The sequence below is a fragment of the Saccopteryx bilineata genome, chromosome 12 (assembly GCF_036850765.1).
Source record: "Saccopteryx bilineata isolate mSacBil1 chromosome 12, mSacBil1_pri_phased_curated, whole genome shotgun sequence".
NCBI lineage: Eukaryota > Metazoa > Chordata > Mammalia > Chiroptera > Emballonuridae > Saccopteryx > Saccopteryx bilineata.
The window spans coordinates 26,214,522-26,233,046 of NC_089501.1; the positions used below are offsets into that span (position 1 = coordinate 26,214,522).

Below are 18,525 nucleotides of genomic sequence, written 5' to 3' on the forward strand. Positions count from 1 at the left end.
AGGACTCAACGCATACATAAATTTTCTCGTTACCTGACTCACCCATGACAGTTTGTGTCAGAGGACTTGTCAGGGAAGTAATGGTATAGCTTCTTCTTTATTTTGGGACTGTTAATCACCCTGGCTCTGAGCTGCAGTCTCAGACGCATGCAAGCTTGTGCAGGGCGGGTGCTCCTGGAAGGGTTAGAGGTCTGGTGTGGTATGTGGTTCCATTTGGACACATCTACGGTGCTAGTAGGAAGAAGACTGAGAGACTCAAGTTCTCTCGAAGAGCCTAAGGCAGAGCATGACCCAGCTGAGACCCCATAAACCCATGAGACGTTTTAACTGGGAACTTCCCTGTGTGAGGTCCTTGATGTGTATGTAGGGTCTCGGCTTTCAGCATGCATTACATCCAGTGATTTCTTACTGGCATTCCAGGGAGCCTGTCTCATCCAAGCATGAATTGGGCAGGCATTTCTTTCTCCCAACCCAGCGACTGGTGGGGAGGAGGCTCTGTTGACTTCTCTGCACCTGCACCAGCCTTGGGCTGGCTGGATATTGCTGTGTATGAGACTTTATAAAGGACAAGGGGCCAGCATGCGGACAGTAGCCACAGAGCTTTTGCCCTGGGGCTCTGCAGGAGCCATGTGCCTTGGGCTGGCTGCTTCCATGCCGGCTCTCCATGGTGACACATGCTGGTGCTATATAGCAAGTGAGACAGGATGTGTATGCATGGGGAAGGCATTTTGCATCTATATCCATGTGCTCCTGATGTAACTGGGGACAACGCCAGAACCCTGCAGCTCAGCTTTCCCCATATACATCGTAGCCTTTGCCTTTAAATTTGTATTTGTTCGCTTGTTTTTGCTACTGTTAATGAGGGTACTTTGATTAACATTAGCTATATTATACTTGATGTCCATGAGCACAACTATTCTGGATTGGGTTTTTTTTTGTTTGTTTTTAATCAGTCTTCAACTATTTCAGGTTTGTGGGTACCGGATCAAGCTGCACTTTGATGGGTATTCTGATTGCTACGACTTCTGGGTAAATGCAGACGCTCTAGACATTCACCCAGTTGGGTGGTGTGAGAAAACTGGCCATAAGCTCAATCCTCCCAAAGGTATTATCACGTTTTTGCTTTATATTTTAAATTCTATAAAATTTTTTACATGTTAATTTGGAATTCTTAATAACTCAGGTTTTATAATTTAGATAGGCTTAAATGCAAGCTATTGTTTAAGACAAAAAAATACATTCATTAAAGTGAAAGAAAAATGGTAGAATCCTAGTTAATAGAATAAACAATGTCCATCTACTTACTTGCATATAAAATAACATTTGCATGATACTAATTTTGGCTGCAAATAAATTTTACAGATTTCTATTTTATATATATATATTTGAAAAGCTGATTTGAAAAGTTACTTCTATTTACAAAACAGTTTGTAGAAATCTCAAGAACTTATGCCTTAAATTTATAAATGTTAATATTTAAGAGATTAGAAAGGATAATATAACATTAAAAATTGGTTTAGGCAGAGGTTGAACTAATAGCAGTTAGTTTTTTATTATTGAGGTCTTTTCAGTCTGCCAATTATTCTGCCTGTTTCATGTTTGCATAAAGATCCGAGAATAACTCTGTATTTAATAATATCTTATTTCCTTCCTTTTCAGCTATTACATTTAGTATTGTTTACATGATATCAAAGATCCAGGTTACTAGTTTGATATTTTTGGCCTGTGTCAAGGTTATTGTTTTTTTAATGGACTAGCCATCCTTTGGTTTTAAGTGAAAAATTACTGGCAGAATCATACTTTCAAATGGCTGAAGGATTAAACAAAAACACAAAGAAAAAATGAGGGTAAAAAAGAGAATTTAAGCCTTTTTATAAATGGACCTCTGAAATGTGGTGACTTAGTAGCTTGCCTTTTTACACTGTCTTCTGGACTTGAATGGAAGCGGAAGAGAGCACATGAGCAGACAAGATGCTAGATTTTCTTTTTTTTTTTTTTTTTTTTTAAGGAAATGTTGGCTTTGTCAACATTAAACATGAAATTGTGAAAATTAAGGCAAGGATATTTTCATTATTGTAATTTGTCAACATACTTCATAAATCTTGAATTATCAGTCCTGTGGTGATAGGCCTGAAAGATTTTTTTTTTCTGTTTATTTCTGTCTTTTTAGCCTTGCATTTGTTTTCAATAGTTAGTCTCACAAAATAGAATAGGTGAGGGACAGATAAAGAATTTGACTACTCCAGGTCACTAGTCTACTGCTAAGAAGTTCTACCTAAATACTGATGGAAATGGCTGGATAATAAGAAGAAGCATACCTGAATATAATATGCACTTGCTTTCTTACACCTTTTCTTTAATATCCACTACCTTTTATTCGGAATTGAAAAAATAATGTGTTGTTAATAAACACAACCTGTGTATAAAATGCATAGTTATGAATTACGATTTAAATTTTGTCTGTTTTAAAAAGTCAGTTGGTCTCCTGATTTTGGCATGTTTGAATGAGAATAGAAAACTAGGTGTGAGATATTTTGATGTTTTACTGAGTCTGCTTATCGATGCTTCCCATAGGTTATAAAGAAGAAGAATTTAATTGGCAGACTTATCTGAAGACATGCAAAGCTCAGGCTGCTCCCAAGTCATTATTCGAGAATCAGAATATAGTAAGTGCATCCAAAATAGTTTTTCTTTTTAAAAAAAAGTGGCTGTTAAGTGTTCAATAGGATAAATTACAAGTGATAACATGAAACTATAATAAATTTTATTGCTTTGGTAAATAGAATACTCTTACCTTAATTAAGCTTTAAAATTAACTTAAAATCCTCATAAATAAATATCTATTTTGTATCCATATCATGATTGTCTTTTTTTGTTGTTGAATGGCAGAAGGGAACAGAGTAAAAAGTGCAGGTATAATTTACAATTAAGGTGCATAAAAAGCTGATGGGATACTTGATTGTTACATTTGTGGAGGAATGCTATTCAGATGGGATCCACATGGTGAGGTGGATGTAGCCCTGTTTAGATTTGCAGGCTGGAGGCTGGTTGACCTTCACTCCAGCTTCTAGCTTTATTGTCAGTATAACAGAAGCACAGCTTGGATGTGTGTCTGCTTTCTCCCCCTTGACCTGTGTTACTACTTTCCATTACCTTGGGCATCCCTGAGGAGGCCTGATACCTCCTGTTCTTCTCCCTGACCCAAGTTCTCATCAAATAGAGAAGAACGGAGAGCAAGCATGTAGAAAACCAAAATGTTATTTTTATAACTGATAAGGGCTCCGTCGCATGGCCTGTATCTGCTGTCAAATAAGCATGTTCGTTCTGAGCCCTGAATTACAAAGATTTCCTGGCCCTTCCTGCCCCACCACCCAAGCCCAGGAGCACTGGACCGGGTGTAAACGCCCTCCCTCATGACAGACCTGGCCCCTAGAGGAGCATAGTGGAAACCGTGCACCCTGTAGTCCAGCTTACATTTCCTTTCTTAAGATTTTATTTATTGATTTTTAGAGAGAGAGGTGGGTAGGAAGAAACATCAACTCGTAGTTGCTTCACTTGAGTTATTCGTTCATGGATTGTTTCTTATATGTGCCTTGACCGGGCAAGCGTGTGGTTTCGAACTGGCGACCTCAGAGGTCCAGGTCGATGCACTGTCCACTGCGCCACCACAGGCCAAGCTCAACTTACATTTAAGAGTATGACCAGTTTCTTCTTGCAAATTCACCAGTCATGTTACACTGAGTGAGAATATGTAGAGAGGCAGTAATGTTTCAATAACATTCCCTCCAAATGAAAATAAATGTGAGGATTAGGGAAGAACGTTCTCCCCCAGTTGAAATGATTTTAACCAGTTTTTTGACCATCAGCCTAACGGCTAAAAAATTCTCTGATCAAACTGAGCACAAGCCAGGTCAAATTAGAGAACCGAAGAGGGGAGCGCATACGTGTGCGTATGTAAGTAGCTGATAGAGATAAAGTGAGCCAAGTTAATATTGTCAAGTATCTTAATTGAGAGGATAGTGTAACTGCTAAGATGTAAATACTGCATTGCTGGACAGTATTCTCTGTTTGAAGCAAGGCTGGTTCGGTGGAAACTCGGTGTCCTGCTCTGCCTGCTCCACATTCCCTGATCCCTGTCTGCTTCCCTGAGGGAGACTTCAGCTGGGGGTTTGATTACCTGCCTTGAACTGCCTTCTTGAGTTCCGTGCTTTGCTAGCACACAACTTAATCTCGGGCTATGTGATTGGTATCTAAGCAGCAATTAATTTTTTTTTATTTCTAGATTCCTCTATCATAGAATATTCATATTTATGGTCAGAACTCTAATAAATCATTTCAGAACTTAAAAATACAGTGATGCAGGAGTCGGGAACCTATAGCTTGCGCGCCAGATGTGGCTCTTTTGATGGCTGCATCTGGCTCACAGACAAATCTTTAATAAAAAAAAAAAAACACGTTAAAAATATAAAACATTCTCATGTATTACAATCCATTCATTTCCTACTGCTCATGTTCATGGTTGCGGGTGACTGGAGCCAATCACAGCTCTCCTGGACAACACCAAATTTTTATTGGATAATGTATACGTACACGGGTCATTGTATGACTCTCATGGAATTACATTTTAAAATACGTGGTGTTCATAGCTCTCTCAGCCAAAAAGGTTCCCGACCCCTGCAGTAAAGGGTCTCTGTAGTATTAGTGAGTGACCGCTTCTTCACTTCAGACTGCATGCACTGAATGCTAACATTTTCAGGTACATAGATATCAACAGTTTTGTAATGATAGCGGTATAATTATAGTAAAAAAGTGAGATAACATCTGTCTTGCTTAAAGTAATTAGAATAGTATCAGTATACTTTGGTTAGGGTAGAAGTATTGTGATTGACATAACTGATATCCAAATGCACTTCTCTGGGATTAGGATATTTTTCCTTACAAAAGATTATAGGAATGTTTGCATTTTACTGTACCTCAAGCACTAAATTTTAGTGAATTTATATTTTTTAGTACCATGTGCCAGATGGCTGATAATCTGTGGAGTTCCTTAGATTACAAACTAGTTTGGATGGCTATTTATATTAGCAGCCAGTTGCTGTTGTGAATAACATTTTTAGTTTTAAATAAAAGTGTAATAATTTGCAGCGTTTCACTTGTGAAGATGACCTACTTTTATTAGAGTACTCTTTCGAAAGATCTCCAAAGTGGGAGTGAATTTGTACTGACTCATACACATTTTTAACTTGATTAAGAACATACTTTGAAATAATTTTCATTGTTAACTCTATAATCAAGAAAGAGAAAAACAGAAAGTGAGCTTATCTGGTGAATAAAACTTGTCTAACTAATACTGTCGACTTTAAGGGACCAAAACACATGCTAATATTAATTAAAATCTGTGAGGTTGTGAGTGTTTTATTTTTGAATTTCAGCTAGTTAATGAGACAGTTAATTGGGTGTAGCATCAGAGCATTTTTCTTATTGCTGCTTGTTGGAAAGTGACCCAGCTGTAAAACTGGTACATGCATTTTAAATTATGTGACTACAGCTAACGGATGCCAGGCCTTCGAGCAGAGGTAGGTGCAGAGATGGTGCGGGTCTGACTGTTAACTGGGTGCTTATCTTTAAATCTGTGTGTTTCATAGACAGTGATCCCATCAGGCTTTCGAGTTGGGATGAAGCTTGAAGCGGTAGACAAAAAGAACCCTACATTTATCTGTGTTGCTACGGTAACAGATATGGTGGACAATCGTTTCCTGGTACATTTTGACAACTGGGATGAGAGCTATGACTATTGGTGAGACATTTTCCATTGCTTTGTGTGCTTTGGCTAATGTAGTGTTTATCCAAGTAAACCAGGTACATGGTTTTTAAACAATTATAATGCAAAGCTTGGAGCAGAAAATAATTGTGCTGCCCCACTCTGCTCCACTTCATATTTTTAACTTTACAAGTGGTCCATACGGCATGCGTTTCTAAATAACACCCTCTAGTTCGGCCTCATGACGTGTCTTTTCGTGGACACCCTCCTGAGGAAGGGCAGCTTACACACCCCGTTCCCGACAGGTGCCACATGTGAGGCACACGGCTCTCAGTCCCCCTTCCTCTTGGGTGTCATCCCTTATTTTTTAGAAAAGTAATTGTCATCTGTCTCTCCTGTTTTTATGCCTGGTAGCTAATTTTCACTATTTATAAGAACTGAATACAAATACATTAATTGAGGAGTATTGCTTTCAATCCTTATTGTGTTTGGATATACTATGTAAAGTAGTAGGAATAATTTATAAAATAATTATAATAAAGCTGTATATTTTGACTAAGTGATTAAAATAATTATTTTTCATACCTAATTCATGTTCATTGATCACTACAATTCAGTTTCCCGATAAAAGGCATTTTTGAAGTGTTTAGTTCCTTTTAGAAAAAGCTTACAATCAGAACATTTTAGAGAACTGACAGGTATCTTTATAAGATATGACTAATGTTATAGCATCAAGTGAATATTAATTTATATAAATGTAACTAAATTCAGGGATGCTTGTTTTCTGACCTTACTTTTTAGCGTACGTATTTTTAAATATTCAGTAGCGCCACCAATAGTTAATTTGCTTTACTCCTCAAAATGGATTCTTAGACACTCATCAGTTTTACTTCCATTATTTAAAAAAAAAGACATTGAATGTCATTTGCTATTTTTAAAATCCTTTCACTATATGTTCCTTATATGTTTCATATTGTTTTACAGAATTTTTAAAAATGTGGATAAGTAATTATATGATTACATCATAGAGTCAAGTACTTTTGAGCACTTCAGTGTATTTTCCCCACCTTTTTTCTGCAAAGCTTAATTTTCCTCATAGGATATCTTTTTATTCAGTTTGCAATAAAAGCAATTGTTGAAATATAAAGCATTTAGCATATACAGAAGATGAGTAATCGAGTGACCCTCCTCGATACATAGCGCCAACAGTTACCAATTTATATCCACTCACGTCTTCCCTGTGTTCTTACTCCCCAAATCCGAGCAACAAGATTGTTTTAAAGCAAATTGCAGATATTGTAGCATTTCATCTCTGAAATATTTCAGTAGGTATCTTCTAAAGATAGGGATTCTTTTTTCTAAATATATGATGTTATGAATGCTATAGTGTTACTAATATATTTAAACATTCTGTTTGATTGTCTTGTTTGTTTGTTTTAGTTTGATGGTTTTAGGTCCATGTGGGGGCCACACTTTGTGATTGCTTTGATGTGTCTCTTGATCTCTTTTCTTGTAGAGATTCCTACTTCTCTTTCTCTTTTCCTTCTTCTGTAACCATTACTGGAAGAGCCAGGTTGTTTGTCCTGTTGTGTCTCCCACATTCTGGGTTTACTCATTGAATCCTTGTCATAATTGCTTACCAAGTTCTTCTGTTCTTCATATTCCCTGTAAATTGGTTGTTTTGTTTCATTTAAAATTATCTGTACCTATCTTGAGTGAGTGAACAGATGAGAAAACTGTAAGTTTAGAAATGGTGTTAAGTCTGTCTCTTCTGAGTGAAAGGTGTGTCTCCCCACCTGTGTTGGATGCGCTGTGAGGGTGTCAGTACCCGCCTGATGACTGAGATCTAGTCTCTTTATTAATGATGAGACTGTAAAGCAATTGTTAGAATATGTGGAAATGAGACTTTTTTGTTTTTAAAGTTCTGATTCACTTAAGAATGGTTTGAGGTTTTTTTTTTTAGCTTTCACTTGATTTAAACAAAATGGGTGAATGTTAGTTTAGTTATTTTTGAGGTCTTAGAATAAGTATACAGGGTTTTTAAACTACCAGTTTCTTATTTCACATACAGTGTATTTCCTTTACAAACATACTTTTAGAAATGGTGATGAAGAGGTCTGGAAGGATTTGTCACAGTCCTTTCCTTCTCCAGCTGCCTAGGGGGTAGGAAGCATCCTGCGCTCTTCTTCAGAAAGGGCGGAGGGAAAAGAAGTGATCTCTTTTAGCTATGATTTTATACTTTTATGAGCACAAAATAATCATTTTTAAGATGGAATGTACTTTGAAGATTTACTTATACTTCTAATTATTGACATAGAATTTGATGGTGTTAATTGTCAGAAGAAGAATGCAGTGTATTCTCTACATCAGTATGCAGTTAAGGCACATTGAAAATTGCTTAAGTGCACTGGAATTTCTCCAGCCTTGTTAAGTATTATGTTCTTTGATCTTTGAATTTTGGAATGGTATCTTTTTGCATAAATTACTTAGGTATGTAATTGAGGTTACAAATTGGATTGCTTTTCCCAATTTAAAATAGTTTGGAAATGGGATCCCCCCCCCCTTTGAATTGGATGGTGATTTTTATCTCTACCTTAGTGGGAATTTAAACACACACACACACATACATTTGCGATACTACAGGTTTAGTTGCAATAAAACATTTCTTCCTTCCAAAGAGGGACACTATGTGGGATTTAAATTTATGTAAGCTTGAAATAGTTTTTTATAAAAGGAAAATATATATTAGAATAGGAATAGGTTTACCTCTGGGTTTCCTTTGTACTTCTGTTACTGGTAGTTGGTAGCTGTTTAATTCTAATCTTCTTGACAGTCGTTGTATTTAAGAATAATCTTAAATATCACGGAACATTGAACTGGGAAGGACTTGAAAGACATGGGCTGGAAAGCCATCACAGTGAGGGGGCTGGGTCCTCCCCGGGCTGTGGGCAGCCTCTCTTCCCTCTTACTTCTCCTGGGCTACAATGAGAGGGAGTCACTCCCTCTTTTCCCCCCAGACACTGGGAGGGAATCTAGCCTTTAAGAAATATGCTTTGCAGGTGACCTTGTCGTTTGGGAACCAGGAAGGCATGAAAACAGGACTTAGCTGACTGTTGAGTTAAAGACCTACACCAGCGAGGGTGCAGCTTCAGGCATCTTTGAAGTTCAGTCTGGTGTCCCTGTGAGTCAGGCAAAAACCTAGCAAACAGAAGAGAAGCACTGAGTTAACAAAAACAGAGCAAACAGTGTGTTTAAGTGTACTGTGAACTTCTTTTTTGGAAGAGGTGGAGCTCTTTCACATTTATAAGTTGAGAGTAATAGTAATTTTATGTGTGTCCTCCACGTAATGATGAAAAGTTGGCGGTGCGTGGGCAGTATCCTTCATTATCATCTGTTGAATTGGGGAAGCTGATGGTGTTGAGTTATAGAAGTGAAAGGAACCTACCCAGGTAGCTCTGCACTGCAGCCCAAGAGGCTCAGGATCTGGGAAGGGAGAGAAACACAGCACCACTGTCTCACCTGCAGGGCAGGTGGTGGTTACTGCTTAATCGTTAGAACCAGCTGCTTGCTGGGTGTAGGGGCGCAGGGCAGGAAAGAGTGGCAGACTCACTGGAGAGTTCTTTAGGAATGCTTCTTAGAGGACATGGGATTTGTGCCAGACCTTGAAGGATGGTAGGAATCGGGGCTTAGATGTTGGGATGGAATTTTCCTGGCCTGGGAAACCTTGTATTTGCCCAGGGTGGAGGTGGGGGAGCAAACAAGGCTGTGTTTGGGGAATGACAGCCAATCTATTCAGTTAAGTGATTTCACTCTGCTAAGCTTTAGGCACCTCCTTTACAAAAAGGATTATCAATAATACCTATCTCGTAGGATGATGTGAGGATTGAAGTAAGAGTTTTAGAGGCAGAATCCAATTAGCAAAAGGTTGACTATAAGGCAGTGGTCTCCAACCTTTTTTGGGCCACGGACCGGTTTAATGTCAGAAAATATTTTCACGGACCGGCCTTTAGGGTGGGACGGATAAATGCACAAAATAAAATTATGCGACCGGTGTAAAAACTGTGGTATTTTAAAATATAATTGTCGAACCTACGATATTTATTGGGCTAAGTTAAAGGAGGAACGAGCATGTCCTCATTATTCAGGCTGTATTTAAATTTGTTATTTTGAAAACATTTCATGTTATTTATTCTTTCTCTGCGGATCGGTACCAAATGGCCTACGGACCGGTATCGGTCCACAGCCCGGGGGTTGGGGACCACTGCTGTAAGGGACATCAAGCAGCTGAAGTTGGGTCCTGAATGTGGAGGTGGACCATTGCTTGAGGGGAGCCCAACTCCAAGGAGGGTTTCCTGCACAGACAGTCTGAACCTGGTCACAGGCCACACTGTGGAGGGAAGGAGTGGAGGTACTAGAGACTGTGGGTAACTGGGGACCCCAGATCCCACTGGAGGGGCTAACCTTGGGGACAAACAGACGCGTTCCTGTCAGCATGGAGAAAATGAAGAAATGAAGGTAAAACTGACACTAGGGTAATTGAGATGGCATCTTCTTTATCTTTTCCAAGGAGGCACTGGGTTTGTGAAAGTTGGGCTTTCAGCTCGAAGGAAATGCCTGATATTGAAAACAGCTACTATGGGGAATGGGATTGGAAGTGAGTCAGGGATAAAAGGAGAACTGGATGACTCAGAGAGATGGAGGCCCTGAAGGGTTAGCGCAGAGCAGAAGCCAGGGGAGTATGGCACTGGGCAGCAAACTGACCGACTCACGCCCGGACTTAGGGGTGGGGGAGGCCAAGTGTCCTGTATTTCTTCAGGAAGCGAAACCGTTTTGGCTTGAAAGAAAGACTGATGTTTTCCTCTGTAAGCATCTTGAAATACTTTTTCATCTCTCTGACTCGATCTGTGGAGCCCAGTGCTGTGTGAATTACTTGTATTTAGCTTTTGGCTGTGCCTGATAAAACCACAGTCTTTCTTTTCAACCCGAGGGCTTGGTGAAATCACTTAACCTCTGTCTGTTTCCATAAAATGAGGATCTTAATTAAAAAAAAAAAAAATCCTCCATTGATTTGAGAGAGGGAGGTAAGGAGGGAGGGAGGGAAGGAAGGAAAAAAAAGGGGAGAGATTGGGGGAATGGGGGGGAGAGAGAGAGAGAGAGAGAGAGAGAGAGAGAGAGAGAAGCATCAGTTAGCTGTTCCACTTAGTTGTTCCATTTAGTTGTGTGCTCATCAGCTGCTCCTTGTATGTGCCCTGACCGGGATCAAACCCGCAACCTCAGAGCACCGGGATGACACTTTTATCTACTGGGCTACCCGGCAAGGACCCCAAAATGAGGATCTTAATGTCTATTCACTTTATCCTTATATTATAAACACAGATTTTTCATGAATTATTATTTGTATTATTTTCTACCAATCTAGGTCTGATTAGATCTTAGCAGCCTTTATTCATGATTAATTTGCACTTATTTGTGAAATAGACTTAATTTTTTTTTTTTCTTAAAGTAGTCTTCTTTGGTGATGTATTTAAAAACCCAAAAGAAGGAAAGGAGAGGTGCAGTGATCGAATGTTTGCCAAATTTTTACTATGAGCTATTTTGTCCTATTTTCCCTTGGTTACATTTCTGCTTTTGAACACTAGATGGGACTAAGAGATGACTTGTGTAGCAGTAGCAGCAGAGGGCATTTCACTTCTGAAGCATTCTACCTTCTGAATGAAGTCGTATCTGCTTGTTGAGAGTATCAGTGAACGAGACAAAAATAGGGCTGTTTTTGGTTTTTCCATTGATATGGCTTCCAGTGTTTATTTTAAATGGTGACTTCGAACAATATTTAGATAATGTTAAAACCTCATCATTATGTAAGATTCAGGTAGTACAGGAATGCATGGTCAAAATATGTAACAGTATTTTCCATTATTACAATTTATAGAGAAATCCAATAAAAGTCAGAAGAATTACTGATGTCTGATGCTCTTACTTTAATCACCAGGAGCCTGGCAGATAATTATAAAAAGTACTTGATACTTGTATTAGCTTGGGAAGAAAAAAAAATTAAACAAATGTTACAATTTGTTATTTTTTTAAATTTTAAGTGAGCCATACCTGAATTAGCAGCTGTCCCTAAAATAAAAATGTTCCTAAAATAAAGGCAATACATCCTTACTAATAATCCATAAACAAATGATTGTCTAGGAAGAGAATAGCATAGCTGGAAGTGGAGCTTCGTAGTTTTGTTTATACAGTTTGTAACAATGCATCTTATGGAATTATGTAGTACAGTATCTTTTATGAAAATGTATGTTGTAAGGAATATGTCAGTTGATGAATGAACTTGATGTTGACCTAACAGTGCTTGTTTTTCTTTCGCCTTCCTAAAATGCCACACACATATACATGTAATCCTAATGTACAGATTAGGAGAGTAACAGTGTGGGAGAGGGTGGGTAAGAAACAAGTGAATAGAAGAAGAAAGGAAGAAGGTTTTAATTATATTTAAAAGTATTTTCTTCTTTTTTTTTTTTTTTAAGTGAGAGGTGGGGAGGCAGATACAGACTCCCTCATGCGCCCCAACTGACCAGGATCCACCTGCAAACCCCCTACTGGACGATGCTCTGTCTGTCTGGTCCTCTGCTCTGTTGCTTGGCAACCAAATTATTTTAGTGCCTGAGGTAGGGCCATGGAGCCATCTTCAGCACTGGGGGCCAACTTTGCTTGAACCATTCCAGCCATGGCTTCAGGAGGGAAGGAAAGGGGAGGGGGAAGGGTGGAGAAGCAGATGGTCACTTCTCCTGTGTGCCCTGACTGGGAATCGATCTCAGGACTGCCACACACCAGGCTGACTCTCTACCACTAAACCAAACCGGCCAGGGCCTAAAGGTATTTTCTACTAAAGTAATTTTGAGAAAAATCAGCGTTTAGTTGAGGTTACATAAACTGACCTGTTACTCTTCAGGGTTGTTCAGTTACAAAGGTTGATTTGGAAAGTGATTGACTATATGTTAATGTCACTCACTTAAAACTTTTCTTAGAAAGTACTTTATTCTTACTAGTAAGACTTTTATTCACCAGAAACTCCAACCATGTTATCTTTCTGGCTTTCTATCTTTTAGTTTCTCATCTAAAGGTCTGTGTTGAGATTTCTGTTCTTTTAGGAAGGACTCAGCAGTTCTATAAAGCAAATCTGGACTCCTTGGCATCCCTAGATCAACATTTCCTAAAATGTATTCTGCAGAACGTTAGTGTTCCACATGATGTTAATAGGTTGCCCATCAAAGTAGCATTTCATAGTGAAATATCTTTAGGAAATGCTAAGTTAAGCCATTTGACACTGGTTTGTTTATAGTATAACCTCACAGTTTAATATGCCAATGATGTATTCTGTAAATCTCCAAGAGGAGATTTAGTATTTTCCTGAAATATTTTGACCCTGATTTTTTTTTTCTTTACTTCATTATGCCTATTATCTTTGAGAACACAGATGGAAAATATTCTACCAACTTTTTTTCAAAAAAGATATTAATTGTAACATGCCTCTAGATGCCTCTGTATTTTGGAATACAGTTGTAACTACTCCTTGGCATATTGTATTTTTCTGGCAAAACCCCAACCCTGGTTGCATCCAACTTCCTGTCAGCTGTATGTGTGCCTGGGCAGTTGAACAGAGCTGGAGAAAGATACAACGTCCTGATTGGTCTGTTCTCACCTTCATGACTTCTAACCTCGCGTGGGACCTCAGTTCTGCACCATCATCCTGTGGCAGATTTTTGTCTAGTCTTCCAGACCGCTAAATTTTACTGTTTCTTCCCCCTCAGATTTTTCACACCCCCTTTCCTATTCTCCCTCTCAGCTGTTATCCGTGCTTCCCATTTCATTGGGAGAAAAGACACGGGAGAGACGTCTGTATGCTTCCAACCTCTTGTCTGCTGGGTACTTTCTTGATCTCTGCCCACGGGCGGAACTTTCTCTGTGGATGACGCACCCCTGCTCTCGTGCGAGGATTCCGTGCCCTGTCTGAGTCAGAGCCCTCTTCTGCACCAGTGGGCCATCCCTCCCTGTTGAAGTATTCCTGCCAGTATGCAAGGGGAACAGGGCTCTTTGGTTTGATAGCTGTTGTAGTCCTAGCACCTAGAATGGCTCTGATCATGATGATTGCTCAGCATCTATTTCTTGAATAAAGGAAGTGGTATTTTCCGTCTTTCTAAAAAAGCATTGTGAAGTCATAGTTTGTAAAACAGTACAGAGAATTTCCATATGTGCCTTACCCAGCTTCCTCTAAATATTACCCAACTTATTACAAAACAACAAAAAACACTTTCCCTTTTGCTATCTGATGTCTCACGTCTCTGCTTCCTTTTAAAACAGAACTACCGAAACATGTTCTCTATACTAGCTGTCTCCATCTTTTCTTTTTTTATTTCTTGAACCCACTTTGATCAGGCTGTTGCCCTTTTCGAAACCCAACTCCACCAAAACAGCTCTTGTTAAGGATACTGCTGATGACCTTTACGTTGATAAATGCAATGATCAGTTCTTGGTATTGATATATTGGATGAATGAAAGGTCCCTTGATCTAGCGATTTTTTTCCCCCAAATGAGATAGATTATACTAAGGTATTCACCATCTCTGATTTTGTTTTGTTGTTTTTTTACTTTTACTAGTATTTGACAATGCATCCTGATAATCACAATTTTTAAATTTATATACTTTACAGGTGTGAAGCATCTAGTCCACACATTCATCCAGTTGGTTGGTGTAAAGAACATAGAAGAACCCTTATTACTCCTCCAGGTTAGTATTTATTATATGCCTAATATTATTCATATATGTCAGAAGTTGTTAAATATTTTCTGTAAAAGGCCATGTAGTAAATGTTTTTGACTTTGTAGGTCTTATGGTCTCTCCGACAACTCTTCAGCTGAGATGAAACACAAAAGCAACCACAGACAGTGTGTAGATGCACGAGCATAGTCGTCTTGCAATAAAACTTGATTTGCAAGAAGAGGCAGCCAGCCTGCAAACAATAGCTTACTGACCCATGCTGCCCCAGAAAGTATATAAGCACTGATTTAATACCCGATGGTCTCAACTTTTGTCCTCTTTGGAAAAAAATAGGAGGATCCGCTTTAAAAGATCTGTCCTTTCTCAGGTTGAAGTTCATTTATAGCTAGACGTTATAGCAATACACATTCAAATATCTTGTCTAACCACGGACGTATGTAAATTGTCTAAGGCTTTGACGAGGGTAGAAAAATGGACGTATGTGACAGCATTTATGGGCGGAGCCTAGGTCATCCATGGCAAGGGCAGTTCTGTCCCTCAGAGCATAATGTTCACATTTAAGTGAGAACTTGAAGCTTCAGGGGGTTTTTCCTAGGCCAGAACTCACACATAGACTTAACCTTTTTCTGTTGTGATTCCTGGTTCCAAAACAGATTTTTCAGCTTGACGCTGTTGTCTGAAGTTTCCAGGTACTTCAGCTGTCGGCTCTGGCCCTGTGCCTTCTCAGCTTATTCACGCTCTCTTTGACAGGGAACAGTATAACTACCGATAAATAGTCTTGTTTATGTCCATTTGCATTTGTCTTCATCTGCTAAAGAACAGATTCTGTGGCTTCATCATAACTAAGACTTAGGGTTTCTGAGCACTGCTATGTCAGGTGCCGTGAGTACTGCCGACGTGCAAAGACAGGGGCTTCAGCTGACACTGCATCACTTGGTTGTGGTGGTTACTTGTGGATAGTCAGGTGAGGAATGGAGGCTGCCATTATCACAGGGTAAGGATGGCTCCTTCATTTGCTAGAAGCTGTTGGGTGGATATTGCCCACAGCCTGTAAGTAGCAGAGACTCAGCTTAGAGCCTCAGATCCTTGTCTCATTCTATCCTAACAGCCGGTTTCATTTTTAGACTTGCCCTCGGTTCTTTATTTACTGTGTCTCAGTGAATGTCTGGGCCTTCACTCCAGGGACCAGCCATTCCTGTGATGAGTGAGGCAACTCCCTTCCACTTTCTGAGTTTTCTCCTATGTTTAGGGACAAAAGACTAAGTCCTGTACTGATTTACAGAGCTGTTTTGAAGATGAAAGAATATTTATATAAACCATAAAGTGTTAAATCTAGGTATTAATAGTTTGTTGGTCCAGGTGTCATGCTGCTTGGAAGACTTCTAATCAATTCTCCTGTGTCCTATGACATATATACTGTTCGAAGCCAGTGAGTGATGATTGCCACCATCACCATCTAAATTGCTGTGAGGATTCCTTTAGACTTCCTCATTTGTTATGATCTTACATTTTTCTATAGCACTTTTTTGTTCATGACCAGGGATCTGGTGAATAAACAGAACCAGTAAACCAGAGAGTCTTGGTTGTGTCTGCACCGCACTGGGGTGGGCACCTGGGAAGGTGTGGTGTAAGGCATTATTCCTGACTTCTGAGGCGAGACAAGTAACCAAGTCATCGGTTGCCTTTCATGGACTTTTATAATACAGTAGAAAAGAAAAATATATAGCTTTTGACAAATTAAGAAAATACAGAATTGCATGTTAAAAAGTTTCAAACATGACAATGTGAATATATACAGTGCCACTAACTATGTACCTAAAAATAGTGTAAAGGTAAATTTTATGTGATTTGCATTATAACACACATGCACATGCTGTTTTGTTTGTTGGTTTTTTAAATCCTTCCAAATAACGAGACTGGTTTGCAGGGCCTGTGCTGATGTTACTCTATTCTTAAGCTCCATGACAAAAAGGGTGTTCTTTTTCAGTCCTTTTTTGCTATGGACAGATTCCTGGCTTGATCTCTGATGTTGTGTCTGAAAAGAAGGAATCCTAGTCACCTGGTCTTCCTTACTGGCAGTGTCTGTGTTCTGTCTAATCATATAACACATCTATTCTTTCTCTAAAATTAAAGTCTTCATGTCTTTTAAAATGATTTTTATTTTGAATTATCCATATTATATATTACAACATTTTTTAAAAAAACGCTTAAAGATAGAGATAGCCACTGTTATGTCTCTTAGTTTAGTTGTTAGCCATTGTGTTTTTCTAGAAAAACTTTTTTGGCTCTGTGTACACACATGCGTGCATGCACAGTCAGCTTTAATATTATTTAACTTGCTCAAGATGTGGTCCTTAGAAATACGTTGTAAAATGTTTGCATACACAAAAATATTTGCATATTGACTCTCAAAAACTTTTATTTTGAAATGATTTTAAATGTACGGAAAAGCTGCACGAATAGTACAGAACTTATCTATACCTTTGAACCGCTAGACCCATTCAAGTTTATCTGTTGTACCAGTGATGTCATTTACAGCAAAAAGGCTCGGGCGTTGCCCTCCGGTGTTGTATCCCTGGGGTCCCCTCACTTAGGCTCTCCTTTACTTTCATATCTTCAGTATGTTTGAGGATGACAGATTAGTCTGTTCGTTTTGTAGAATGTTACTTAATTTCGGTATGCTCAGTGTTTCTTCATAATTAGACCCAGGCTGTGCATTTTGGGCAGGAAACCAGAAGTCACGCTGTGTTCTCCTTACAGCCTTCCAGGTGGCACGTGATGTCAGTTTGTCTTGTTACTGACTGATTTTTACCGTTAATTGATCAAGATGGTGTTTCTTAGGCTTCTCCACCGATGTAGTTTTTTTCCCTTTGGTAATTAATTAATAAATATTTTATGAGGAGATACTTTGAGACTGTGTAAATACCCTGCACTTCCTTGTGTCACTCACTAATTTTAGCATCTGTTGATATTTCCAGTATGAATTATTATTCTGAAAGTTACTAACTGGTAATTTTTCTAATTTTATTAGTCCTTGTACATATGAAGCTGATACTATTATACAAAGAGTAGCTTTCTCACCTTCCCATTTATTTAATTTATAGATATCATTGTGGACCCCATAGATTATTAATGTCATTGATGGGTTATAATTCATTACAAGCATTATTTTCATGTGTAGATTTTCTCCGGTTTGGCCAGAGGAAACCCCTTTAAGCTAGTTTCTATATCCTTTTACATGTTCTTAAAATTATTATTGAGCCCTGGCTGATTGGCTTAGTGGTAGAGTGTCGACTGGCGTGTAAGAGTCTGGGGTTTGATTTCCAACCAGGACGCACAGGAGAAATGTCCATCTGCTTCTCCACCCCTCCCCCTCTCCTTTCTCTATCTCTCTCTTCCCCTCCCACAGCCAAGGCTCCATTGGAGCAAAGTTGGCCCCGGGCGCTGAGGATGGCTCCATGGCCTCCACCTCAGGCACTAAAATGGCTCCAGTTGCAATGGAACAATGCCCCAGATGGGCAGAGAGCATCGCCCCCTAGTGGGCATGCTGTGTGTATCGTGGTCGGGTGCATGTGGGAGTCTGTCTGCCTGTCTACTTCTCACTTCAGAAAAATACAAAAAAAAAAAAAAATTATTGAGAACTTCCTACTTTCTGGCACAGTTAGGCTTATCTTATACTTTACTTGCCTCCAACCCTGAAATCAGTCATTTTTTCCAGTCTGCATGGTTTTACTAGAAAAGAATATTTATGTATTTACTAGAGAAGAATATTTAGAAAGTAAGATCTGGACATTAGGTGTGCTCACTGCTAATAGGGTGTTGCTGCTTCCAGCTTCTCTGTGGACATAGGAAATATATAAATATATAAAAATTTATATTTATTTTTATGTCATTTATGTGTAAGTAGTTTAAAGTTATGTGTAATATGAACATAATAACTTCCTACATTATAATGATAGCATTTCATAATATTATAGGTCGGTTT

General features: G+C 38.9%; 1 protein-coding gene across 17 annotated transcripts in view; it reads left to right on the forward strand.

The window, feature by feature from the left end:
* The window catches only part of L3MBTL3 (L3MBTL histone methyl-lysine binding protein 3), a 122,979-nt gene that overhangs the window by 46,705 nt on the left and 57,749 nt on the right, over window positions 1–18,525 (forward strand). For all 17 annotated transcript variants that reach the window (XM_066248075.1, XM_066248082.1, XM_066248083.1 and 14 more), the window contains 4 exons: window positions 970–1,105; window positions 2,575–2,666; window positions 5,646–5,797; window positions 14,473–14,549. In XM_066248075.1, coding sequence (XP_066104172.1) covers window positions 970–1,105; window positions 2,575–2,666; window positions 5,646–5,797; window positions 14,473–14,549 — 457 coding nt within the window. The remainder of the gene's footprint in view (window positions 1–969; window positions 1,106–2,574; window positions 2,667–5,645; window positions 5,798–14,472; window positions 14,550–18,525) is intronic.